At 40.3% G+C, this 26,236-nt stretch overlaps 1 protein-coding gene across 4 annotated transcripts in view; it reads left to right on the top strand.

The window, feature by feature from the left end:
* SEMA5A (semaphorin 5A) overlaps positions 1 to 26,236 on the top strand; it is a 508,567-nt gene that overhangs the window by 184,239 nt on the left and 298,092 nt on the right. For all 4 annotated transcript variants that reach the window (XM_034959729.2, XM_034959730.2, XM_034959727.2 and 1 more), the window contains exon 4: positions 23,363 to 23,462. In XM_034959729.2, coding sequence (XP_034815620.2) covers positions 23,363 to 23,462 — 100 coding nt within the window. The remainder of the gene's footprint in view (positions 1 to 23,362; positions 23,463 to 26,236) is intronic.

Here is a 26,236-nt window from a genome sequence, read left to right as displayed (position 1 = left end):
CCAACTTGCCCAGCTAATTTTCGTATTTTTAGTAGAGACAGCGTTTTGCCATGTTGGCCAGGCTGGTCTCGAACTCTTGACCTCAGGTGGTCTGCCTGCCTCGGCCTCCCAAAGCGCTGAGATGTCAGGCATGTGCCACTGCGCCTGGCCAGACTTGAGTTTTTAAAGGGCAAGATTTCTGTCTTATTTATTGTTATGCCCCTAACAAATACTTTATAGATCTTGGTGGAGAGAATGACTACGTTTTTAATCCTTTGCTGTTAAAGAACTTAATACTCTCTCCCCTAGGATGAAGAAGATAAAAAATCAGGCATTCAAAAGATAAATCATGGACTGATAAAGAAAATTATAAAATGAAAAGAATCATTTGTGTTTCTTGCTTTTCCTTAGAGTTCTAGTTTTCTTGCATGAATAATGTAAGTACTAATACATGGTTTCATGGATTTTTCAAGGATACAGGAATGTGTATGTAAAATACCCACTGTGTTGCTCAGCCTAGTGCCGAGAATATTGTATGCACCCAGTGTGTCCTATTATGGGTGTCATTATTTTCATTGCAGTTTTATTATTTTCACCATCATCTGAAAAGGTATTTCCAAGAGTGTGTACTAAAGCTTCATTTCTTTTGTAAGCTATTGTATTGTTATAAAAAGCAAGGTACTGGACTTAATAAAAATTTATTTGCTTTGGGGGACACAATTGAGATAGTTCTTTCCTGCGTCTCTATCTCATAATCTACTCTCTCTTTAGGGTAGTGTATATTTTCTCAATTATATGTATTTTGAAAAACACCTTTACTGATTTTTAGACTATTAAAATGTCTCTTTTGTGATATACTTAATCTATCCAATTTCTTAAGACCCTGACTGCTGTATTCCATCAGTGTCACCTACAGAATCAAATCCCATCCCTCTGGAGAACACCATATACATTATCTCTGCAGGTGTGTGCATACCTGATGCTAGCTTTTGATTAATGTACTAACAGTACAGATGAAGTAGGATGACCCACTGCGGAGGTTAATACCTGTAAAGGCCAGTGGTTCATCTAGTGAGTAGTTCATTGGACTACACAAGAGATTCAAAGGCTATTGCTGAGAGATAATGTCACAGCTGAAATTCTTGTTTATCTTGAATTTAAAAACTAAACAAAACCGTGTCTATATTTCTCATTATATTTCCATAAAACAAGGATAACAAAAATTTTAAAATCTATTAGACAACCTTAGGAGAATCAGCCACCTAGTGTTGTCAAAGGAATAATTTTATCATTGCAGTTCTGAATTCTAGGTCATTCTCCCTCTTCTGCCCCAGTGGTTCTTAATCTTCAAAACTGGATGGACATTTTGCCTTTAAAGGGTATTTTTTTTTCATAGTTTTTGTTTCTTTGTTTTTCCTCTGCAAGGAAATATTTGAGAGTTACTCTAATTTGAATACTTAATTGCCTAACAAGCCAACATGGAGTGGTGGCAAATATAAAGACGGAATTAATTGGAATTGGTTAAATTTTGACTTAAAAACCAGCAAAATCAGCTGTAGGGGAATAGTTATTATAGGTGCAAAAGTTACATCATGACCTTCAGGAAAGGAAGGACTGACTCATTTCAGATTCCATAGATGTCTAACCTATCATCAACTCAGCTTCAGTCTGGTTATGCTAGGAAATTCCTTCTCTGGCCATTCCTTTATTCTGGCTATTATGTTATAAAGGGAATGTACTGGATAAAGACCAAGCCAAGCTGAGCATAGCAATGTCAAGTTCAACAATGCCTCACAATAGCAATCCAACAACAAATGCTTACTGAGTGCCTTACATGCGGTATGCCATTCAGTCTTTATAAAATTGCATAAAGTGACTATTTTTCCCCTTTTATATAGCTGAGGAAAAAAACTAAGGAATTTAATGAACTAGTCCATGAACCCATGGTGCTTATGGAACAGAGCAGAGGCTAGATTCCTGGCCTGTCACACTGCAAAGGCCAGGTTCTCATATTCTGCAGCCTCTAGCTGGTGGGGGGAGGAGCTGCTACTGTGGTATTCCTGCTTTGTGTGTGTGTCCGTGAGTGTGTATGTGTCTGGTTTGGGTGCTGCTGCTGAGGATCTGGGGACCTGTCTAGGAGAGGAAATGGACTGAGCCCTAATTAACATGTATGTGCTCACCTTTTTCACTTTGAGTTTTTCCATAGCCCCACATCCTACTGTCTTTGCAAGAGGGCTCTGAACCAGTGCTTTGCTCCTTCAATCAAAAAATTTTGAGAGAAAATTATCTCATCATGTACCTCAATGCCTCAACCTAGAGCCTCCTTTTCTAGATTCCAGGCATATTTATCATAGCATAGAGGACAGGTATGCTCCAAATGTAGTTCAAAGAACTCTCTCCTAGCATCCCAAGCTTTGTCTTATTTTCCAGCTTCGTTTCTTTCAACATAGAGGGTACACTGAATGACTTATGTTCATTCATTCATCAATGTGTTTGACATTTATTCATTCAGCCACTCTTTGAACCCACATCCATTCATTCATTGAATCACATCTTTATCAAGTGCCTGCATCAGGGCAGCCTTTGCATTAGGCACTGGGAGTGTAGGACATAGCAGCGCACCTGCCATTTAGTGGAAAGATGGATGTGTCAATAGACAAATTGAACGCTGCAGCATAGGACCTGAGAGGCAAGGTCTGGACACTGTGTGCACAGGGAGGACCCTTCCTCTTGTTGAAGGAGATGCACAGAGAGGTTCTGTGGCAGCTGTCATCCCAACTGGAGTCAGAACGACAGGTGTCAGACCACCAGGTAAGGAAAGGGAAGTCAAGGGAGCTCTGGGTGGTCCCTGGACCAAAAGCACTCACTACAGTTAGAACCAAAATTGCAAAAGGGACAGCACTGAAAATGGGTTTGAAGGTAAAATGGAGCCAGTGTGGTTCTTAGTGGCTTTGGTCTTACTGAGGTTTCATGTTAGAGATGCTGACTGGAGCGCCCAGGCACCAAGGAACAGACATGGCATAGGTGGACAACCAGTGATGGAATGAGAGGTATGGAGGGTCCAAACCAAAAGCAGTGGGGACAGAGGAAAGTGTGTTATAGAAGCGGGAACAACAGGACTCTGAACATATGTTGGGGAGAGAATCAGTGCTAGATACTCCAGATGATCCACTGTCTCAGTCTAGTGTGACAAAATTCACCAATCCCTGTTTCTTAGTTGAATTTCAGCACTGGAAAATGCACTGATCATAATTCCTGTCCAAATAATGTTTGTTAAATAACTGTAGTTTAAAGTGAGAGAGAATTTTGTCCATAGTTATTCATCCATACTGTACGACATGATGTGGAGCTAAGTAAGTTTTGCCTTATATATCTTCAGACGTGAAAGATCCCAATGGCCCCTCATCTTCACATGGGGCTTTGGAGTGCTCACTCCTCTGTGTCCAGGAGAGGTGCCTCACCTGGGGCTTCCCGCCTTGATGTTACCAGGTAAAGTTTAGCTTGTTGGATAATAGTTCCTCCAACCCTCTCTTGGCACTCTAATCCTTTTAACAGACTCAACATTTGCAAAAAGGCTTATGTCTATTCCCAGAGTTTGCAGTTATACTGTCAGGATCTCCTCTCCCTGGGTATTTTTAATGGAGTAATGTTTATGTTTGGGGAGGAGCAAAAATAGAAATGTTTATAACTGGTGGGGAAAAAAGAACTAATGCAAGCTGGAGTCATGGGCTTGGTCGGTTGTTTGTGAAAACAATTCTCGCTAATTATAGCCCTTCTAGAATGACAGCATTATTATACTGACCATATGCAATTAGCTTGACTTTTCTTCCTCTGTGGATGAAAATAGAATGCACTGCAGTTTTCCCCTTTCATATTCCTAAGCAAGGACTACACATCCTTTGGTGGACACAGTCCAATTTGAGTCTTTTCTTAAGGAGTTCTAAAATCTCTGTATGGCATTAAAGTTAATAGGTCCAGTATATCAAAAACAGAATTATAATTATGAAAAGTCAGTTAAAGGGAGGTTGGATGGTAAAATGAAATGAGATTTTTAATGGCTTGCCAAGAGTTGTAATTAATGAGATGGAGATTTGGCCATGCATGTGACCTTCAGGTAGGAAACAGTCAAAGCCCTGTGTGAATGGGCTCAGGAAGGAAAATGATTTTTCAGAAGGAATGGGTTCTCTATGTCTTGCAAGCTGGTAATTCCTCATCGTTCGGGGCTTTGTCTTGAAGTCAGGCTCACTGAATATGTTCAGGAGGCTGCTTGGAGTTCATATCAGGTGCATGAGAGTTTCATTGGAAGAGACAAAGCTAGCAACACGGTGGAATCCTGGAAGAAAGGAGCTCTTACTTAGACAATAACTGCTTTATTTGATGGGTCACTTGTAATTTTGCTCATAACACAGAGCTGCTTGTCATGACAATGTTAATTCGTGGATATGATCTACTTCAGTATCTGTTTTGCACAGTGAATTTCTTTGAACCCCGGTTGCAAACAAAGAAAGAAGAAAATAACACAAAAGCATGCTGGCTTGAGTGCCTAATGCCATCCTGCTGCACAACTTCCTCACACACCACACGGGCTCCCGAGGCTATAAAAATTGTTTTTGTCTGATTAAACACAAGTCCCTTTGAACTTGGTGGGGGTTCTTTTCCGCTTGCACTTTCTTCTAACTGTGTGCAGCCTTTTCTTTTTTTTCTGGTTTGATTTGGAATCCAAAGTGTCTACAAGTTGGCCCACTCCACCTCCTTCATCCTTTTCTTAAAGCAAAAAATGTGTGTTACTGTAACATCTGTTACATTCCATTCCCTGAGGCACAGACAGGCAGAACTAAACACTCTTCACTTGTGTGTGTGCACGCACATGCACACACACCAACCCTTTCTTCTTCTAATATACAGAACGTGGGTTGACTGGAAGGCAGAAGCAGATCAGAACAAATTATGTTCACAATTATGTTAGTAAACCATCTAATCATAACCAACAGAGCCTCTGTCTCTCAAGGTAACCCCCAGAGGAGAAATGCGTCTTCAGCGGGGGCTGGGGACTTACCTGGGGCTATCAGCTCTCACTTCTGGGGAAAGAATTGAAGGGAAGGAGCAGGTTCCAATTTATATTGATGTCAGTAGAAACAGAATCCAATTGGGAAGTCCTTAAAAGCCTGTATGAAGATAAATGGGTTATGTATCAGGGATGGCGTTAAATAATCAAATTGATTCTAAGATCAAAATCGTCATAGCCATCGCTCTGAAATTCTACAGTGAACTATAGAGGTTGTAGATAGAGAGGAATAAGATGACCCTCCTAATGCAGGGATGTGGGCTTTATTCATTCATTTCTGCATGCATTCATTTGTTCTAATGCAGAACACTCCACACATCTTTCTTCCAACTCTCAGTAATGAGTGGCCATTTTCTTCTCTTTCTGTCGCTCCTCACCTCGATGTCACCTCTAGCACCTTATTAAATGATATCTGTATGTTGAGGGCTACCAAACCTTTATCTTCTGCCCAGCCCCTCTGAGCTCCAGGACTTCTCTGTTCCCACCTTACTCACATCTCCACTGCAATTTCTAGTGAAGACCTCCGCGTAGACATCCAGGAAAGAACTATTGGATTGTTCCCCAAATTTACTTTTTCTCCATCTCTCCTGTCTCAGAAATCACCCCATAGATTGAGCTGTTCTAGTGAAAATCTTGGGTGTTATCCTCAGTTTCTCACGTTTCCTTATTTCCCTAATCAATTAGTTCAAAATGCTTCCCATATCTGCCTCCTTTCCTCCATCCTCTCTAGACCGCTGTGGTCTATCCCATTTCCTGCATTCTCCATCCTCTGCAGATCATTCCCCACGCTACAGTCCTAAGAGTTTTTAAAAAATGCCACGCAGCTCATGCCTCCCCCTTGACTGTTCCATATACATACCTTGGCTTCCTAGTGCCATAGACAAGGGTTGGCAAAACTATAGCTGCAAGCTGAATCAGCCTCCCACTTGTCGTTGTGAATATTGTCTTAGTGGAATCCAGCCACACCCACTCTTGTCTGTGGTGGCAAAGGCAGAGTTGAGTAGTTATGACAGAGACTATATTCCCACAAAGCCTAAAATACTATCCAGACCTTTGCAACAAGTTTGCCAACCTCTCCCATAGAATAAAATCCAAAGCTTTTTACCTCTACTTGCAAGATAATGCATGCAGTGGCCCTGCCTCCCTCACACCTCTCCTCTCCTGTCTCTCGTTACACTCCTGTCCTGCTTCTCTTGCTTAATTTGCCCTGGATCATCATCAGCTTAGGGCCTTTCCCCAGACAACTCCCTCTCTTGGAATGCCCTTTGCCTAGATCTCTATGTGGCTTTTTCTTGTCATTCCAGTCTCAGCTTAAATGTTACCTGCACAGACTGGCCTTCCTCACAGACTCTACCATGTTGCTCTAAGTCACACTCTACAAAGTCACTCTGTTTTAGTTACATCATGGCACTTCTTATTTCATTGATTCTGCCTCCCTCATTCGGATAAGCATTCAGTGAGAGGAACAGCCTTCTCTGCTTGTTTTCCTGCAGCGTCTGTAGTGTCTACAGCAGGACCAGGCACAGAGTAGGTACACGTTTGCTGCACGAAGGCTTGAATGAACAAACAGCTGTCACGTGCCTGGGAGCAGACGGTCTAGTGAAGAAACATTAATGGGGTCAAGCAAATAATTAAAGTTCACCATGACAAACACCATGAAAACTGGGCCCAGAGTGGGAAGGGTCTCTGAAGCTGTTTGGCACACATCAGGAAATGAGAATATAAACATGTCAAGAAAAATTGGAAACAAGATTAGAAATGAGACTGTGACATTGAATTCACAACTCTCTCCCAGGAAGTCAGTGGGGCTGTAAATACAGCTTCTAGTTTGTCCATGTGATGGCTTCATCCCACGCTGGGAAACAAGAGTGACTATTATACCCCCTGGCTTATGGGTCTTGGCAGGTTAGTACCTTGAAATGAAAGCATGAAGAGATTGGCCAAAATACACCAAAAAGGGCAAAGCCAATGGAAGGACATTTATTTTCCTCATTGCCTTATGAACCTGTCTTTGCAGAGGCTGGTGATTTGGAGGTGTGGCATGCTGAGCTCTCTGGGGGTTGCTGGGCCGTGGCAGAAATCCACCTCTGTTGGAAATAAAAACCCTGAAACCATAAATGTCAGCTTTTGTTTCTTTTTTTTTTTTTAACACGTGCTTTTTCTTTTTTTAAAGTTTAACATCTTTGGTGTTTGACTTGGGGCTGCTGATACCAAAGCAAGCCTGGGAGTGAGGCCAGTGACTTTATGGGACTGTAGATAATATTAACTAATAGGCTGCGCTAGGAATTCCAGAAGGTTTGCTTTTTATTTTATTTTTTCCCTCAGAGGAAATGGAAGTATAGTAATTAGCTGGAGTTTCAAAACGATTTTGTGTGAAAGTGTAGAAAATACTCAACTTGTGAAGAGGGTAATGATTTCCTGCATGTCCTTATCATTTTCACCGGAAGATATTAAATGCCATATAAAACTATGGGATGCAATATTGTGGAAGTGCTCCTCCTTATTGATGCCATGTGATATATGATAAATTGTATCTGGTGAACAATTAGGGGCTCTTTCTAAGCTAATCCACATTGATATCTAGCTGGGTGAATTTCAGCAAGACCCTCTACTCTTCTGGAGTCTTAGGGAAGAGGTTTGAGTAGATATTCCCAGAGGTGGTTCCTTCTTACTTTAAAATTGTCTTTCTTTCCTTCCTTTCCCTCCTTTCTTTCCCTTCCTTTCCTTTCCTTTCCTTCCCTTTCCTTTCATTTCCTTTCCTTTCCTTCCTTTCCCTTCCCTTCCTTTCCCTCCTTTCCTTTCCTTTGCTTCCCTTCCCTTCCCTCCCCTTTCCTTTCCTTTCCTTTCCCTTCCTTTCCCTTCCCTTCCTTTCCCTTCCTTTCCCTCCTTTCCTTTCCTTTGCTTCCCTTCCCTTCCCTTCCCTTTCCTTTCCTTCCTTTCCTTTCCTTTCCTTCCTTTCCTTTCCTTTCCTTTCCTTTCCCTTCCCTTCCTTTCCCTCCTTTCCTTTCCTTTCCTTTCCTTTCCTTTCCTTTCCTTTCCTTTCCTTTCCTTTCCTTTCCTTCCTTTCCTTTCCTTCCTTCTTCTTTTGTTCTTTCTTTCATTTATAAAACACTATGCTTAGCATGTTTAATTATCTGTAATACATATTTGTTGAGCCTTTTACTCTATGATTTTCTAGAGCAGGGGTTGGTATAGTTTTATTCTGTAAAAGGTAAGATAGTAAATATTTTGGCCCTTGCAGGTCAAATAGTCTGAACTCAACTCTGCCAGTGTAGCACAAATCCAGCCATGGAACATATGTAAACAATGGGCATGGCTGTGTTCTGATAAAACTTTATTAACAAAAACAGGTGATGGGATAGATTGGGCCCATAGGCCATAGTTTGCCAATCCCTCTTTTAGAGCCTAGAGACTAATACTTATATTTCATAAATGTTAAAGATGACCTCTTTCACTAAATTCACAATATTATTTGCATATAAACAATCCCATGTAAAACAATTGGAAGAATGATAGAATATAGTTCTATCATTGTGTGCTTCTCGAACACAATCACTAGTCAAGGTATATCAAATTGGGCCAGGTATGGTGGCTCATGCCTGTAATTCCAGCACTTTGGGAGGCAGAGGCCAGTGGATCTCTTGAGCCTGGGAATTCAAGATCAGCCTGGGAAACATGGCAAAATCCTGTTTTTACGAAAAATACAAAAATTAGCCAGCGCCATAAACTGGTCTCTAGATAGATAGACGATAGCTAGCTAGCTAGCTAGCTGATGGATAGATAGATACAAATTAAAAAATAAAATAAAATAAAAAGATATATCAGATTGGTAGTGTCTGGTGGCCTGGAAAGGAGGGAGGTTAGTGAGGTTATTAAGGAAGAATACAGATGACATGTAGGACTGCATGCTGCTTTGATATGACCCATGTTCCTTTTAACACATGCATTGAAGACTATTTCACTAGATAAGAGAACACAGATATTAGTAAACTTATACCCTACTCTTAAGTACCCCCCCCCGACCTGTTACATTCATTAGAATTTGAATAAACAGGGAGTACATAGGAAGATAATTCAGACAGGATGGAATCCTGATATCAACATGGAGAAATGAGAATCAGTGTTATAGCAAGGCTAAGGGGGTCTCCTTGAATGAACGATGAGAGAGAAGTGAAAAGCAGGGGAGTCTGAGAAAGAGTGAAGGCTAAAGGTAGAGTGCCTTGGTCTCTAGACCCTTGCAGACAGAGAAAGCCAATGCAAGTAGAGTACAGCTTTGAGACTTGAGATTTGATTGGCTTCCAAAAGTTTTTAGCTAGTCCATATGTCTGGAAGTCCATGGGGACACCATAGACTAAGAATATGTCTTCATCTGTGTGGGTGTATTTCACAATGAACTGGGGACACTCATGATGTGGGATCTGACTTTTCTTCTGTCCCACTCTGTTGAAATATTTATGCAAAGCAGATTGCATTTTGGCTTTCTTCATTGAATATCAGTGTTAATTGCTCAATAAAATAATGAAAAATGGAATGGAATGTCTATTATTTTTTCTTAATTTGTTGGTAATGTACTGGTTTCTGTGAGATAGTACAAAGTAAGAATACATAAGGCAATAAACTTCTTATGTTAATTTTGAAAAAAAACGGTGGGGGCTATAAAATATGTGAAGAAAGATAACAATGAAATGCACTAATTATATCATAAGTGGCATTTGTCTAGTTTCTAGCCACATATCTATTACAACTCATATAAAGCTTGATTCTAGGAAGGAATTTACCCTTTGGAAAAGGTACAGGCTGGCTGCCTAAGAGATTTGATGCTATTGGAGGGAACTGGATCATGAGTGGCATTTGTCTAGTTTCTAGCCACATGCCTATTATAACTCATGTAAAGAAGTTTCAAGCTTGATCCTAGGAAGGAATTTACCCTTTGTAAAAGCTAAAGACTTGCTGCCTAAGAGATTCTGATGCTATTGGAGGGAACTGGATCTCTTCCTAGATAAGCAGGTACCATAATGCCCTGATAAAGTGAGACAGTGATTTCTATATATTTCTGACTCTTCCAAACTAACACATCTGTGTCCAGGGATATTTATACAGGTTTTATTATTGTGTTTACTGTGCTTATCATCACAAGAGGGAGAAGCTTTGAGTTGGTGGTCTCCAGTACCACTATCAGGTTCAATGATTTTCTAGAAGGACTCACAGAACTCAGAAAAGCATTTATACTTGCAGTTAGGGTTGATTACAGTGATGGGGTAGATGTAGATTAAAGTTAGCACCCATAAAAGGCATGTGGGGCAAAGCTTAGGAAAGACTGTGTATAAATCCTGAGCTCAGAAAAGCTTGGGAAAGATTGTTCTCTCCTGGTGGAGTCATAACGACAGCACTGTATTCTCCCAGAAATGACATTTGGCAAAATGAATGGAATATTGCCAACCAAAGAAATGCAATGTAGCCTTGGTGTCCAGGGATTTATTGAGGGTTGATCACAAAAGCATGGAATGCTTGCATGGCTGACCTTAGTTACTCAGACTCCAGCCCTTCCTGAAGTCAACCAGATGCAGCCTGGCCACAGGTCCCCACTGTAAACTGCATTGTTAGTGTAGACTATCTGGCATGGATCAAAGATCTCAGGTCAAGAGAGAGAGACACTCCTATCAGGCAGAATATCGTAAGGGCTTAGATATTATTTCCCAGCAGCCAGTCAAAGACCAGACACTCTCTTGGAACATGCTTGGCTTGAATACCGCAGACCTGCTGAGTCAACCCATTATTAAACTACTCACTTATGAATACGGTTACAGAGAAAAAAGTTCTGCCTGTGAGATTCCAACCTAAATCAACCAAATTCCAAGGACTGTGTTACTTTCATCAGTGTATTTGGTAAATGCAGGGTAGTTTTGTTGGAATCAGTGCCTGATTAGGTTGCGCTGACCTCTATGGCAGCTGGTTCTAAGAAGACAAGTTAATTTGTTTTTCCATCCAACAAAGGCTCCATGTTACCAAGGAAGCCTGTTCTTAATATCTTGGGTATGTGCTGTCCAATCGTGTAGCCACTCTCCAGGTATGGCTTCAAAGTACTTGAAATGTGGCCAGTGCAGTAAGTGTAAGGATTTCGAAGACTTAGAATACACATACACAAAGATACCTCAATGAATTTTATTTTGATAGCATGTTTTTTGTTTGTTTTGTTTTTTTGAGATGGAATCTTGCTCAGTTGCCAGGGCTGGAGTGCAGTGGCGCAATCTCGGCACACTGCAACCTCTGCCTCCTGGGTTCAAGCAATTCTCCTGCCTCAGCTTCCCGAGTAGCTGGGATTACAGGTGCATGCCACCATGCCTGACTAATTTTTTTGTATTTTTAGTGGGGACAGGGATTCACTGTGTTAGCCAGGATGGTCTTGATCTCCTGACCTCAAGTGATCCACCCTCCTCAGCCTCCCAAAATGCTGGGATTACAGACGTGAGCCACCGTGCCCAACCCTCTTTAACAGCATTTTAACATAGCTACTGGGACATACAAAATTACATGTGCAGCTTACATTACATTTTCATTGGATGGTGCTGCTTTAGAGCATTTATCATCTTTATGCTTTTCCCTGGGATCAGATAGTATTTATCTTCTTCAGTTTAACTCTCTTTTGTGTGTATCTCATCTTCTTAGCTGAATTATAAATGTCTTGAAGGCAGAGGTCTGTCTTATATAACTTTGTATTCCAGGCAGTACCTACAGTTGGTTCTTCTATGTAGCAGGTACTCAATAAATAAATATTACTTGACTATGTACATGAATTATTGTGCTGCCCCAGTATTTTTGGTGCACATCCACCTAATGCTTAACCCTAAAGTTCCTGGAAAAACCTTGGTCTGACTTGGCAAATATGTTCTAGTTCCGATGTGTAGATAGAATCTGTACTTCGGCAAAGAGGCCACCTTGGGACTTATTAGACCTCTCTTCAAGCAAGAAGCCTTCCTTGCATGACCCTGTCTTGTCTCCTGAGTTCCACAGCTTTCTTCTTCCCTTGAATCCTAAGGTCTGCAGAAGTAGTGGCTTAGATTACAACCTAAAGATTTTCCAATAGTGAGAAGGCAGACAGGAAACTTACGTGTGAATTGTGAGAATGTGACAGAAAGAGATTTTCCTTAAGCAAATGATTTATTGTCTTAAAGCTGAGGTCTGGCAAATTCTGAATATGTAGCAGAACTATTCTGGATATTTTAAAACCACACACCCTAAGGCTCTAAGAAATCTCTGGCACGTTCCTCTGCAATGTCTGTCGTTATCTGGTGGCGAATGGCTTTCTTTGCTGTCAGTCTTCTGGCTATCACTGTTTACACAGCCAGCACTTTGGCCACTTCTGGAGTAATCTAAGTGCCTATTGAATAGAAATTGTTCATTTTTGTAATTTTAGTCATATTAACATCATTTGTAATTCTAAAGTTATAAATCTAAAGGAAATTACTTTTTGTTGTTCTTTGTCACAACATGGAGATTTTGCAATTAGATTTTATAGCCTAAAATCATATGCTGCAGGTCAGGAGTCAAAATGAAAACCCTTCTGCACTGGGCAAAGTTTCCTATGGGTGACTCAAAGTACTTTGAAGCCACGTAAAGTTGAAGGGAGGGGCAGGCTGGGCACCAACTTCATAGCCTGAAGGACAAAGTTAATCACAGTCCAGGAATTTGAGGGTCATGCTTAGTTTGTGTTATAATATATGAATTTGCATAATCTTATAAATTTAAAAAAAATCTGTCTTTCCTGGTGGATGAGTAGAAATTGCTTCTTCTAGGAGTTATCTAGCAATAAAACCCAGGCACTTATCAGCTTGTTTCTTATCCTAATTAATTGCTTCAGATGGTTTAATGAAATAGGAATTTACCAAGATCTTGAAAGTTATAAACAAAAGGGAAGGCAACTCTAGCCTGTGAGGCAGATTTTGAACTCAGATTACAGACAACTTTTCACTAGTGTCTCTTTGCACTTGCCAGGTGGGTCTGAGGCAACCCTTGAATGACTCGGAACTCCTTGGGCTGGAGTAGCCAGACCCTCACCTAACACTGGCATTTAGATCCTGAGATTTGACAAGTATTTGTGGTATGGCCTGAAAATCATGCAAAGAATTGAAAACGTGGGGTAACAGTGGAATTTATTAATCCCACCCCTTTTTCAGAAAGGTAGTGCATTTCAATTGGTTACAAGATGGTAATTGGTTCCAGTGAAATTTTGCTTCCTAAGATTTCTCTCAAAATACCAAGGAAAAATATGTTTAGTTGTTCAGTATTATCTTGTGACGATCTAGCTTAGAGAAACGGTAGGTCTGGAAAGTCACACAGGAGTCCCTTCTGGACATGAAGCCTGTCTGCCCCCTGCCCCAGCAGCCTTGATCACCAGCTGCCTCTCCATGCAGGTCCCTGCTCCTGCCCTCACTGAAACAGCGCACGCATTTTTCCTACAATCACAGATTGGTGGTTAGTATTTAATGCTGATTTACATTATGGATACATTTTATGCCATAGATTCCAGGATGTAAAAAAAAAAGAAAAGAAAAAAATGTGTGACACAAGCTTGTAGTTTTCAAATGGTGTTTGAAGGAAGACCCAATCAGGAACTCATCGAGTAAAAAGGAGCTATCACAGCTTTTTGGTTTCTGAGACATCCACCAGGAAGACTGCCCAAGATGAAACAGTGAACTTCACAAGAATCCAAATCCAGAGTGTAGACCTTTTGCAAAAGTTGTAGTTTGTGAATATTTTTCTACAATGAACATGTGAGAAATGGGTTAGGTATACTATGTGTTAATGCAACAAAATCATATGAAGACTTGATAGAACACTTGACTCACTTTCAACAGACTGCAATAGAAACCAGAAAAGATTCGAAAAAGCACTGCTTGCATTTTTAAAATGCTGTGTTTTCAGTGTCATATTTACAAAGGAAAATGCAAATGAAAGATGCTTTATGCTTCCTGCTATTTTGGGTCTTTTTTCGTGATACGAAATGTTTTAATTTCTCTAATTGGTTATTATTAAATATTTTTGTTTTTAAAAAGTTCTATAAATGGGACAGACTCATTTCCTATAGACATTTTTTGAGATAATTTTGTTCTTTCTACTGTAGTCTATTAAGTGTCTATAATATCTATTTGAATACACTTAGGCAAATACATATATATATACATATATACATATATACATATATATACACACACATATATATACGTGTATATATATATACACACACACACACACATATATATACACAATGACCACATTGATGCCTATATTTATATATCTATATGTGTATGAAGCCAGATATTTCCCTGACCCCTTCCCAGGACTTGCGACAGGGATGCCTCATTTACTCAGCCCTCAGCTCTCAACTCCTGTGGGAGGGAGTGTGCAAACGAGGCCGGAACTGGAGTGCACACACGCTGGAACCAGCTGGCCACTTTGGCACTGGCAGGGGTGAGTTCCACTGACTCAGACCCTCTGTGTTCCACCCCATGCTGGAGGGAGCATACAGGTGAGCAGATGCAGGAGCCAGGGTGAGCAATTTTGGATGCTGGCAGGAGCCAACTCCTTCTAGGCCCCGCACCAACATCTAGTGGGGAACCTGTGACCCCTGAAACTCCAGAGGGCATATTACAGTGCTCTTTTAGCTCTGCTGCCTGCAGATAGCTTAAATGTTAACAGCTCAGCAGGCCCTTTTGTGTCTGCACCCATGGTTCCCAAGCTCTTGTCTGGTGTCCAGGAAAAATGAGGTTACATGAGCGAACTGAAGGGTGGTAAATGTGGAGGTAAATGGTGATAAATGCCAATGAAAGTGGGTCTCAGTGGAAGGGGAGCTGGAAAGGGGATGGGGCAGGAAGGTTATCTTCCCCTGGAGTCCGGACATCTCTGGCCAGATTCTTCTACAAAGTTACACCATCAAACTGTCCCTCTGAAGTCAAGCCAACTTCTCTCCAACATCCAGCCATAGTCCACAATGTCCAGCAGCTTCTCCTCTCTGCCAGCTGAGTCTGGGGTCTTTATAGGCACAGGATGGGGTGGGGTGGGGACATGGGTGGTTTAGGAAAAGGTAACATTCAAGCGGGAAAACAGAATATAAGTTGTCACTTTGGGCTGCAGTCTGTCAGGCTTTTCAGCTTGAGGTTGATGCTTCTCCAGGGACTCTCCCATGTCCACCTAGAATTTCTCTGCCTTCTCTCCCTATCATGTATATGTGTGTCTATATGTATACAGATATATAGAAATAAATACATGTGTATACATATACACTGCATACATATACACAAAATATGTATTGTGTTGTGTATAATACAGTATATGTATTGTGTATATACTTATATACAATATATCTAAGTACAATATGACTATAATCCACATTTGGAAAGCTTAATCTACTTCACTAAGTGCAGTCTGCAAGAGCTTTCTTGTTCTTATACTGGGTAGTTTGAAGGAGGATGCTTGCTGAGTGGGATGGCCTTGGGACTGAGATATATTGATAACTATAGATACATATAATTTTGGTCATTTAAAATACTATCATTTAGAAATTTTCATGTGCTGAGATAATGTGGTCAGCCTGGTAGAGACCACTTTTTTTTTTTTTTTTACATCCTGGAATCCATGTTATAAAATATATCCATAATGTAAATCAGCATTAAATACTAACCACCAATCTGTGAAATTGTAGGAAAGAATGCATGCACTGTTCCAGTGAGGGCAGGAGCAGGGGCCTGCATGGGGAGGCAGCTGGTGACCAAGGCTGCCAGGGCAGGTGGTGGACAGGCTTCATGTCTGGAAGGGACTCCCATGTGACTTTCCAGGCCCATCATTTCTCCAAGTTAGATTGTTGAAGGATAATATAGGACAACTAAAGAAACATGTTTGATATTTTTCCTGGATATTTTAAGAGGAATGTTAGGAAGCAGAATTCCACTGGAAACAATGATCATCTTGTAACCAACTGAAATCCACTACCTTTCTGAAACAGGGGTGGGTTTACCTCATGTTTTCAATTGTTTGCATGATTTTCAGGCCATACCATAAATACTTGTCAAATCTCAGGATCTAAATGCCGGTGTTAGGTTCAGCCATGGTACTTCTACTTAGATATTCTACTAGTGCTGTGATGGGGAAGAAAATAGACCAGCAAAGGAACCTTAGGACCTGGGATTTTCCAGCTCACTGCACATGCATAGCCTTGGGCAGGTGGTGTAACACACCTGCCCTCAACTATAAAGTCAAGGGCTGGACTGAAGGGCAGCTAATGTCATGCCCTGCTGTAACCTGCTTTGATTCAACTAAGCCCTCGATAGGAGTTATACTGAAAATAGTAGAGGCTCATATATTTGGAGAAAAAAAATTGGCCTCATATTTTCCAACCATTTTACAAAGCAAAAGTAAGGTTTAGCATATCTGTACATTTTGGAGTTTGCTAATGTAAATAGGACTTGTCTTGGAAAATCTTTTGAGGGAGATAAATTCTCCAATATTGAGATCTTCTTTCCCCTGGACTTCTTGCTGCCTGGGGTGTGCCCTGGTTTCTTTCTGTTTTTCTCTGGGGTACTCCTCCTTCACTTATGTCCTGCCCAGTGGGCGGCCAAGCTGGAACATTCCTGTCTCCTATCTGGAAATTACCAGCTTCCCTTCTTTCCAATGTTTCTCTCCTTTGGTGGGTACAACTACCATTTTTGATAAATTAATCCATGCTTATATGTTACTAGGCAGTAAGGATTCATGCTCTTTATGCATTCCTTGGAAAATTGATTTTTAATTTGTATCTTATAGAAATATTGCCTTAGTCTTATTCTGGATTTAAATTCCAGTTTAGCTACTTATTCCTTATGTCATGTTTGGATATTTAACTTGTCAAAATTTCACGGTTTAAAAAAATTTTATAACAAAAATGATAGCTCTCGCTTCAGAAGATTATAAACATAAAAATAGTTAATATGTAAAAGTATCTCATACAATTCCTGATACCAAGTCAGTACTGAAAATATAGTTAGTAAATAAAGAAGTATAAGTAAGAAATGTTGGTTATTCTGATATGTATGTTTTTCAGCAGCATATTTTAAACATCTATGAATGTGCATGTTGATTCCCTTATGACGTGTTTTGCATTCACACGCTGGCACCAGACAAGTGTGTGAAGCTTTGGGACTGAAAGCTATGATAATCACTGAAAAGATTTGAGAGAACCAAGTTGGTTGAAGGCCTGATGTATCTTATTTTGGGGGTACACATGGTATGGGGTTGCTGCTGATTTATTGTCCAGAGTGAGCTTACCTTGTTCTGAGTGGTTGTTGGAGTAACAGGCCTGGTAACGCAGACTGCAAAGGAAAGGGAAGGAAACTGGTAGCAGGCAAGACACGGCATAGTAAACCAGCACAGACCTGCCGTGCTCTTCTTCTACTTGTGTTGGCTTTTAAACATTCCACTCCCTTGTTTTTCTATCATAGTTTTGGCTCCGATTTCATTGATAGGATGGTTTATGTAATGCACTGAAACCAAAAATGAAGTCCATAGAAGGGAGAGCATGCCAACTTTAAGGAGTAATAGGTCCCTACCTTTGAGGTAGGATGGATCTTTTCACAACTTCAGGAAGAGGTCAGAAAAAAGGACTTCCAGCATTTTTCCACAGAGAATATGCCCTGTACTTCTTTTCCTGTGCTGCTCACAGAAAGTGACCATCTTGAGGAAGTGAAGACACAGCTCTTCCATTTTCAGGACAGTACCTTGTCCCTGCCCCCCAACTCCTGTATTGGAGTTGAGTGGTTTAGACTGCTTAGAAACTCAAGCATTCCACAGTGCTTGTATCATTCCTACGTTCTGATTTCAGAATGTTCTTCACTGCAATAAAGCAGATCAGCACATGGTTGTCATTTTCTTCCTCCATACTTACATAAAGACACTTGGGTAATAAAAAATGATGGATGGTTTTTGTGTAGATCATCACCCTTATTAACATGGGCAAAAACAATCAATATTTTATTCACAGGTTAAAGTAGTAGCTGGTTTTGAGAGACCGAGCTTTCTGTTGTATTTCATTTTTCTCTAGTCCATAGTTGAAAACTGAGTGGGTAGTGATTTTGCTTAACAGTCTATCAATGGGAATAGAGTAACTTTCAAAGTGGAGAGGCTGTCGATTTTTCTTTCTTCCTGTAATTTTCCAAATGTGCTGTATAGGAAGCTAAATTTTATATTTGCTGAAGTTTAATAATATAGCATAGTGGCTAGAACCACAAAAACTATGCTGGTTGGGTTTGTATCTTACCAGCTATTGATCTTGGCAACACTCACTCTTACAGTGCCTCAGTTTCTTCACCTATGATAAGGCAGGTGTGAGAAATACAGGAATTAATAGTTATAAAGTGCATAAGATAGAACCTACTATTTAAACGTTAGCTATTTTTTAGCTGTCTTGCTGATAATCACATTGTTAGCGTTATTTTGTCATGATGCAGATTAAATCAGTTACATAACTACATGATAAATAGAAGCAGGCTGTGATACGCACTTGTATTTCTACATACTGTACTTATGTGTGTTATGTAAGTTGCTCTCCATGCTTTTCAACAATCTTTACCCACTGTCCCCTGGCCCCACCTAGTTTGGCTTGCATCTTAGTTTCCAATGTGGGTTTCAAGTCACCCATATAGATTTGAAATCCTGCTTTCTCAGCCCCTTAATTAACTGAAGTTTGAAGGTGTGAGGAATGAAACAGGTATCCGGAGCCAGCCCTTAGTGTGCCTGGGAGGTTTCCCTGGTCAGTGTTTGCTAACAAATCAGATTGGTTTCTGGACAGTTGGCGCTGCAGGTGTTAGCATGTGGAGTGGCTCTCAGTCAGATTTTGGAATGACTGTCATGTCTTCCACAAGAGCTGCCCTTTATTGTTTGTTTGTTGCTGTTGTTGTTTTGGTTTACAAACATCATTACCTTGGCTATATTTAGAGTGTCTGCTTTTTTTAAAAGAGTAGATTTTACCCCTTTTTCCCTTTCTTTTTCTTTGCATTTCTTTTTTCTTTGATTTTTTTTCTTTTTTTTTTGGAAGGGACATTAACTTGAATCTATTTAGCTTATCTCTAGTTATATTTGTCAAGTATTTTGGACCAAATTTATTAATACTGACTTGTTCATAAAATAAATCATTTCTTGAAGTTGTTAAGACTGGATTATTAAAAAAATGGAATTATACTTTTGATAAAATATTTTATACACCAATCACATGCAAGCTTATGTAGCTGTAAGAGAAGGCAACTAAGAATCAATGAATGTAATTTTGCAATAAAAAATCATTGCTGGAGACCATATTTCAATAATCACGTAAAGATTTGTGTAAAAATTGGATTATCTAGGATAGTTAACCTCAAATATTACGAATTATCTATCAAGTGTTCAGTTGGAATTTACAAATTTTATGTTATAACTTAACTTCCAATTTTATATATATATATATAATATATATATATAGTCATATTGGCTGCCATATTTAAGCTCCATTTCATCATATGGTTATTTCAGCAATATCAGAAAATAGGGATAGGAGGAAAAAGGTAAACTCACTGTTTGGGGGCAATAAGCATCTTAATGTTATTGAAAATTGTATCCCCTCAATTCACCACTTGCTGTGGACCCCCTCCTGCTCCCTCACTCTCCCCGAACTTCCTCTGGCATCTAGTTTGTGACCAATTGCCCTGAGCTCTTTTAGATCTTCTATTTCCAAAACTGTTCATTTTCTGATTCCTTAGAAAGCAGTATTGATGATGTTTTCCTGCTACTACTGAAATCTGTTATTGTGATGATGAATTATAGTAATAGGTTTTCTGTTACTAAGCTTGCTGAGCCATCCTTGTGTTTCTGGGCTAAGCCCTATTCCCTATGAAATATAGTGTATGTGTGTGTGTGTGTGTGTGTATGTGTGTGTGGGTGTTTGTATGTGGGTGATTTTTTGTTGATATATTGCTATATTGTACTTGGAAGTTTATTATGCATTTTATTGGGGTTTTTGAAGCTATAATAACAAGGGAGTGTAATAAAAATATGTAATGTTTTTTAAAATAGGAGAGGATGTACATATAGGCAGAGGGAAAGGGACTAGGTAACATTGGAGATTTTAGAGGAAAGCCTAGGTAATTTAGAGAAGTGATTAAAGGGGAAAGAAGAGATGAGAGCAACTGGTCTTTGAAAAGAGGATTGAGTGCCTTTTCTCCGATCTGTTGGGAAAGTTGGGAGGATAGGTATTGGTGCAGGCTTCTTTTTAGTTCAAGAGGTGAGTTGGTGCAGAGACTTTCTTGCAAGGCTCTCATTGTATCAGTGAGATAGAAGCCAATGTAATATGCAAAGTTGAGATGGCCGACCTTCTGGAGGAAAGAGAAGGGAATATGCAGATTACTCAATTTTGATCTATGTTAACCATAAAAATACACAGTTTTATTGGGAAAGTTCATTAGAATTTCAAATAAGGAAACTTGAACAATATTGACAGAACTACATGCTGTTAACTCATTTTTTTCCTCTGTACATGACTCCTTTTATTACTTCAGGGTATTTTAGGAAGTAGCAAAACTGCCTTCCCGTTGTTCAGTATAGGGACCAAAACCTGATGTATGTCTCTTTAGCCTGGTTCCTGTTGGCCACTTTCTTCCAAGTCTTCTAAATAAAAAGAAAGATGAATGCATGGGAAAAGAGTAACCTGATTTTCTTCTATCTTTCATAGTCTTTTTTCCTCTTAGAGGCTCATCTCTTCACTCCCCTAGCAGGAAGGTCAGCCTTGGCCCTCTGTTCTTCCCTCATGCGGTTTGAAGATTGGATGTGAGCCCAGCTCTGGGGGCTGTGAGTTGTGGTGAACAGAGCCCCTGATATTCACTCTGGAGCCTGGTCCTGGCAGTGCTCCCTGGTCATGTGTTTCCCATCTGAATGATGAACCTCCTGAATTAGAACATCTTTATGGACATTTCTAGGTCTTAGCGATGTTTAACAATGGCTGTGGGCCAACCTACCATTGGAAATTTTTCACCTGCAACATTCCCATTGTTGCACCTGGATTTACTATCTTTCTCTAAAGCCAACTCAAACTCTGATGCCTGTCTCAGTCATCACTGTTTTCTTCTTCATTTTATTTGGAAACTGTTTTGTTCTTTTTAACTTGTTTACCTTGACTTCATCTCTAATCAGTGATCCCACATCTTCTTTATTCATTTTCAAGGCCAATACCTAAATTGTAGGTTTTTAGGTTTTTAAAAATATACTACTTTTCCTTCCATTCTCTACTCTTTCCAGACCATTCTTTCTATCAAGGGCTCATTGATATTCCAAAGACATCTGCTCAAATGGGTCAAGAGTTTTCCTGAAAACGTTTCAAAGCTTTGCTGTCACATATGAAATCAAGTCCAAACCTTTTAACCTGAAAGTGAATTTTTCTACAGTTTGTATTTAAATACACCTTTCAGTTTCCTTTCCTAGTAGTTTCTTAAGTTGCTATTACTTTTTCTTTTCTCCTTTCTCTTTTTCTTATTTCCTTTCTTTTTGATTATTTCTCTCTTGAACTCACTTACTTGTTCTTACTTCATTTCACATATTTATTATTTCCTATCGCATTCAATGTGCTGTTTTGTATGCTGCATGCACTGCAGGGAGCAATGCAGACGCAAGAGCCATTGGGTTCTCTTTTGCCCAGGAATGGAGGCATTGATGGAGTGAAGATGAGTTATACCAGTTATGGCCACAGGGGGCACCATGGCCTCCCATGTTGCTGTCTTGCTTTGCCCCTCTAGGACATCTTTCCTGTCACTCTCTGGTCAAATCTTTCCTCTTGTTTTACCGCAGCTCTCAATCATCTCTTCTTTTCATATAAGAATAATTCCTGTAACACCACAAGCCCCTATAAACACTTGCATTGATAGACACCCTGTTTAAAGATACTAGTACTGTTTCTTTAACTGAATTATAAAGTCCTGGAAGGATTATTAATAACTTTTCATAGTTCCATTGCCTTGTACATACCTTGTTCTACGTATTTTAGTTGATTTGCCTATAAAATGTAGAAATTTATATGAAAATCCTTAAAAAAATCAAGCTATCATATACATTACAAGTCCCTCTCTATATGACTCACCCCTGGTTTCCTTTAAGGAGAAGATAAATTTTACTTGATATCACTTCCCCCCAGTAACTGTTAGTAGAGAAAAGACATGTTTATTATACAGAACCATTCCTGAAAAAATAGTCCCTCTCATTCACATCAACAAAGCGATTTCTTTAGGATATGATATGGAATGGGGGCATATTTCCATATGCCCCCATTAAAAACATAACACTGATGTGTTTAGCATCAGCGTTTGTTGGAGGAGATTCTTTCCTGTATCACACACTTTTTCCTCAAACCAACATCTTCATTGGTTTGACAGTTGTTATGTGCCTGGTTAGTCAGGGTGGTGTTATTCAAAATACTAAATCCAAGAAAAAAAGACAATCAGATGTTATGGTTAATTGTCAATGATAATGATAAGGTATCCCACGTTTGGTGGGCAACTCACTGAATATTTTTTAGTGTTAAAAATGAGCTAATGAAAGTTGCAAAAATGGCTCATTGAAGCAGCCTCCTATCTCTCCTCAAATGCTGTCATTTTATAATTATCGGACTCTGGGCTGGAGGCTGTCTAATAGGAGTTAACCGTGCTTGTAAAAACCTGTCTCTATAGAGTGGCTATTTTCTGATTTCCCTTAGAAAAAAAATGCAAATGAAGCCTAGAAGTAACTGTGGATTTCTCGTCTAGAAAGGTCTGAATGTGTTTAACAAATCTAATCATGGGGCCAAAATAGAAACCCAAAGGACAGGGAAATGGAACATCTAATTTGAAAGAAGGCAAATGATGCTTGTGTGCTTGGTCCTTGCTCCTAAGGAGGCTTTTGTAATATTTAAAAATCTGCAGCTCTTTTGAGTCAAGTTGCACAGGAAATGGTCTTGTTTGCATTCAGTATTCCTCTGATGAATCATGTGAATGCTGTGTTATTTTCTGCCCAGCCCAAAGCCAAAAGGAAAATGCACATCTGGCTTGTAAATCACAACCAAGCATTGATGCCTTCCTTGCTCTTTATTGGGTGGCTGCCCTCTGTGCTTTACAAGTTCTTAGTATGGCTTATGGGGCATCCTGAGGGAAACCTCCAGTGGCCTCTGAAAGATGGCATAGAGGGACCTCCGAATCCTCTCTGAAATGTAACGTCTACTACCTGATGTGCACTATCTGTGGTCCCCAGAGGAAAAATAATTCATTTTTATCTTTTTATTTATTTATTTTTTCTATTTAGAAATTGGCCCCTGGTTACGGGAGTTCAGAGCGAAGAATGCTGTGGATTTCTCGCAGTTAACATTTGACCCAGGACAGAAAGAACTTGTTGTAGGAGCAAGGTGAGAGATATTGTATTTTGCCACCACAGATATTTTTGGACTTCGTTTTACATCTGTGCAGTTACATGTGACCTTCCCTGACAAAACTGAAGAATGCTGAATAATATTATTTCTTATAAGAATGAAATACAGTATGAGTGTCATAAAATATACTACTGCTAATAAGATGTTGATGGCTGCCCGTTAGAGTAAGCATTGATCGGGCCCTCACCCTGTGCCAGTAACTGTTCTAACATGAATTAACTCATTTGTTCCTCCATTCAAACCTAAGAGGTAGGTACTATCAACATTGCTGTTTTAGAGATGTGGAAACTGAGGAAGGAAGTAGATAAATAAGTTGTCCGGGGCATATGCCTAAGAAAAGATGGACCTGGGTTCCAAACCCAGTCAGTTTGACTCCTGAAAACATGTTCCTGACTTCCCACTATATTCTTCAGTAGGATTCTAGAGATCCAGAGATCTTGATGTGTACCCCAAGGCCCACCACCACCTTTCTTTGTCACCTTGATTAGGCCATATACCAGTAAATTGAGATTCAACGAAGTTATTTTTATCTTTGTCTCTTAAGGGTGTGCGTGTTCCCATATCTAGGTCAACATCTGCCTCCCAGTTTGACAATGAGGCCACTGGAACACAATCAAAACAAATTTGAGTTCTTTCCCCTGTTTTCACTATCACTTCCTTAGAAAACCTGAATAATCGTTGCATTTAAATTACCTATTTTGGGATTATATATCCATCTTTTAGGAAAATTGACATTAAAGTTGAAGAAAGGGTCCGTTTGTAGAATTGGGTTCCTCTGGCATCTAAGGATGGCACATTGGGCAGTGGAGAGTTCATTATATTTTTCGTCCAAATATACTAGAGTATAAAGCATGCCTGCCATAGCTACAGAGGTTTTGCAGTCTCTCTATAAACACGAGTGCAGCTAAATCTAGCTTATAGTCTGGGCACTCTAGATAAACATTGAACAGTTTCTAGGATCGTTGCTTTTGCTCTTGGATCTTGAGGTGTCCTTGTACATCCACTCAACACTTAAAGTGATGAATGGTTGTAATTTTACATGAGTAGGAAGAAGTTGGCCTAGTTTATTGCACCTAGCAAGTTACCTTCACCTCTTTTGACGTTTGTGAAGAGGCGGTGAGTATGGATTGGACAAGGCTACTTGGTGTTCTCTTCCTTACTTTAGTCCAGTAGCAATACTGGGGGATTTCTGATGCTCACTTCCAACAAATTCCATCACTTGGAGTTCGGCCTGTGTTTTGCAGTGGTGTTAAACCAGTCTCCTGGCCTCCAGATGTTCTCCTCCTTCTGCATACCACAGCCAACATCATCTTTTAAAAATGCCCACCTTCAGTAGCTCCCATTGGATATAAGCTGTCTCCCTGGTGTGGTACGCCAGCCCTTCTGCCCTGCATTCCCACTTCCCTTCCAGACTTGCCTGTTTTCATTCTCACATGGTCCAGGCATGTGGAATTATTTATTCTGCCTACACTTATGGAATATGCTCTTTCTTGCCTCTGGGCTTTTTCCCTTCTGACCTCTTTCTCATTTTCTGGAATACTGGCTGCCACCAACCCCCACTCCAAATTATCTGCTTGGTAAACTCCCACTTGTAGTAAGGACCTGGCTCAAGGGTCCACCATCAGTCCTGAACCACCACATTCTCTGTCCTGTGTGGCCCTAGTAACATACTGGACATCTACTTTTTTTTTTTAACTGCACTTAATGTACAATATTGCATTATTTCTTGACAAGTCACCCTTATCAGATGGTGACTTACCAGAAGGCAAGGGAAGTGCCTGTCTTTTCTTTATTTCTCCAGAATATAGCACAGATTTTTCCTGCTCATAGAAGCTCAAAGATACCTGTTGATTCAACACATTTATTTCCAGAGTTGAATTTGTCTGTGTTCCCCTCTGTATCCGGGTGAACACTTAGGGAAAAGGGGGTTGGGATTATAACAGCTTATCCCAGACACCTACATCTGGCAAGGGCATGAGCCAGTGGCAGGCTGTACACACCAAAGCTCACCCTGAGGGAAAATGAGCTTTCACTCTGAGTCAAGGGAACAGACCCCTTACCGGGGCGGTGCAGGTACAAATGTGACCCCAATTAGTGTTTTGAGTCTTGCATCCCTCATTCATCTCTAAAGAACTTTGGAAAAGGCTTTTCTATGACTCTGACTCATGAGATTCTCTTGTTGTCTCTAGAGGTCCTGGGTGCTGTGTGAACAGACCAGCGCTTCATTCTCTGCAAGTGGTTGGCTTTTGGTCAGTGACTCAAGATTTTCCTAAGGGATGTGAGAAGCCACAGAGCAAATTAGGGTATTTTGAAGAGATGTCTTATGCTCCTGTTCTGGCTGTAGATAGCAGCTGGGAATTGTTTTCAAGGCGTACCTGTCCCAGGAGGTCTTTATCCCAGAGTCCCTGGAGTTCTCTATTCCAGTGTCAGTGGGGTGTCTCTCTCTCTCTCAGTATCCCTAGAGGTCTCTGTCCAATATCTCCGATGGTTTCCATCTCAGCATTCCTGGAAGTCTCTATCTCAGTGTCTTCTAGTTTCCCTGGAGCTTCCACCCCAGCATCCCTGGCGTCTCCATCCCAACGTCTCTAGAGTGTCTATCCCAGCATCCCTAGAGTCTCCATCCCAATGTGTCTTGTGGCTTCCATCCCAGGGCCCCTGGAATATGCAACTCAATATCCCTGGAATCCTCATCCCAGCGTTCCTGGAGGTCTCCATCTATTGCATATCAACATGGTCTGCTGGGAAGGATT

This window comes from Pan paniscus, chromosome 4 (assembly GCF_029289425.2).
Source record: "Pan paniscus chromosome 4, NHGRI_mPanPan1-v2.0_pri, whole genome shotgun sequence".
NCBI classification, from domain to species: Eukaryota; Metazoa; Chordata; class Mammalia; order Primates; family Hominidae; genus Pan; species Pan paniscus.
The sequence above is the reverse complement of the archived record's forward strand: the minus strand, read 5'-3'. Positions and strand labels throughout refer to the sequence as shown.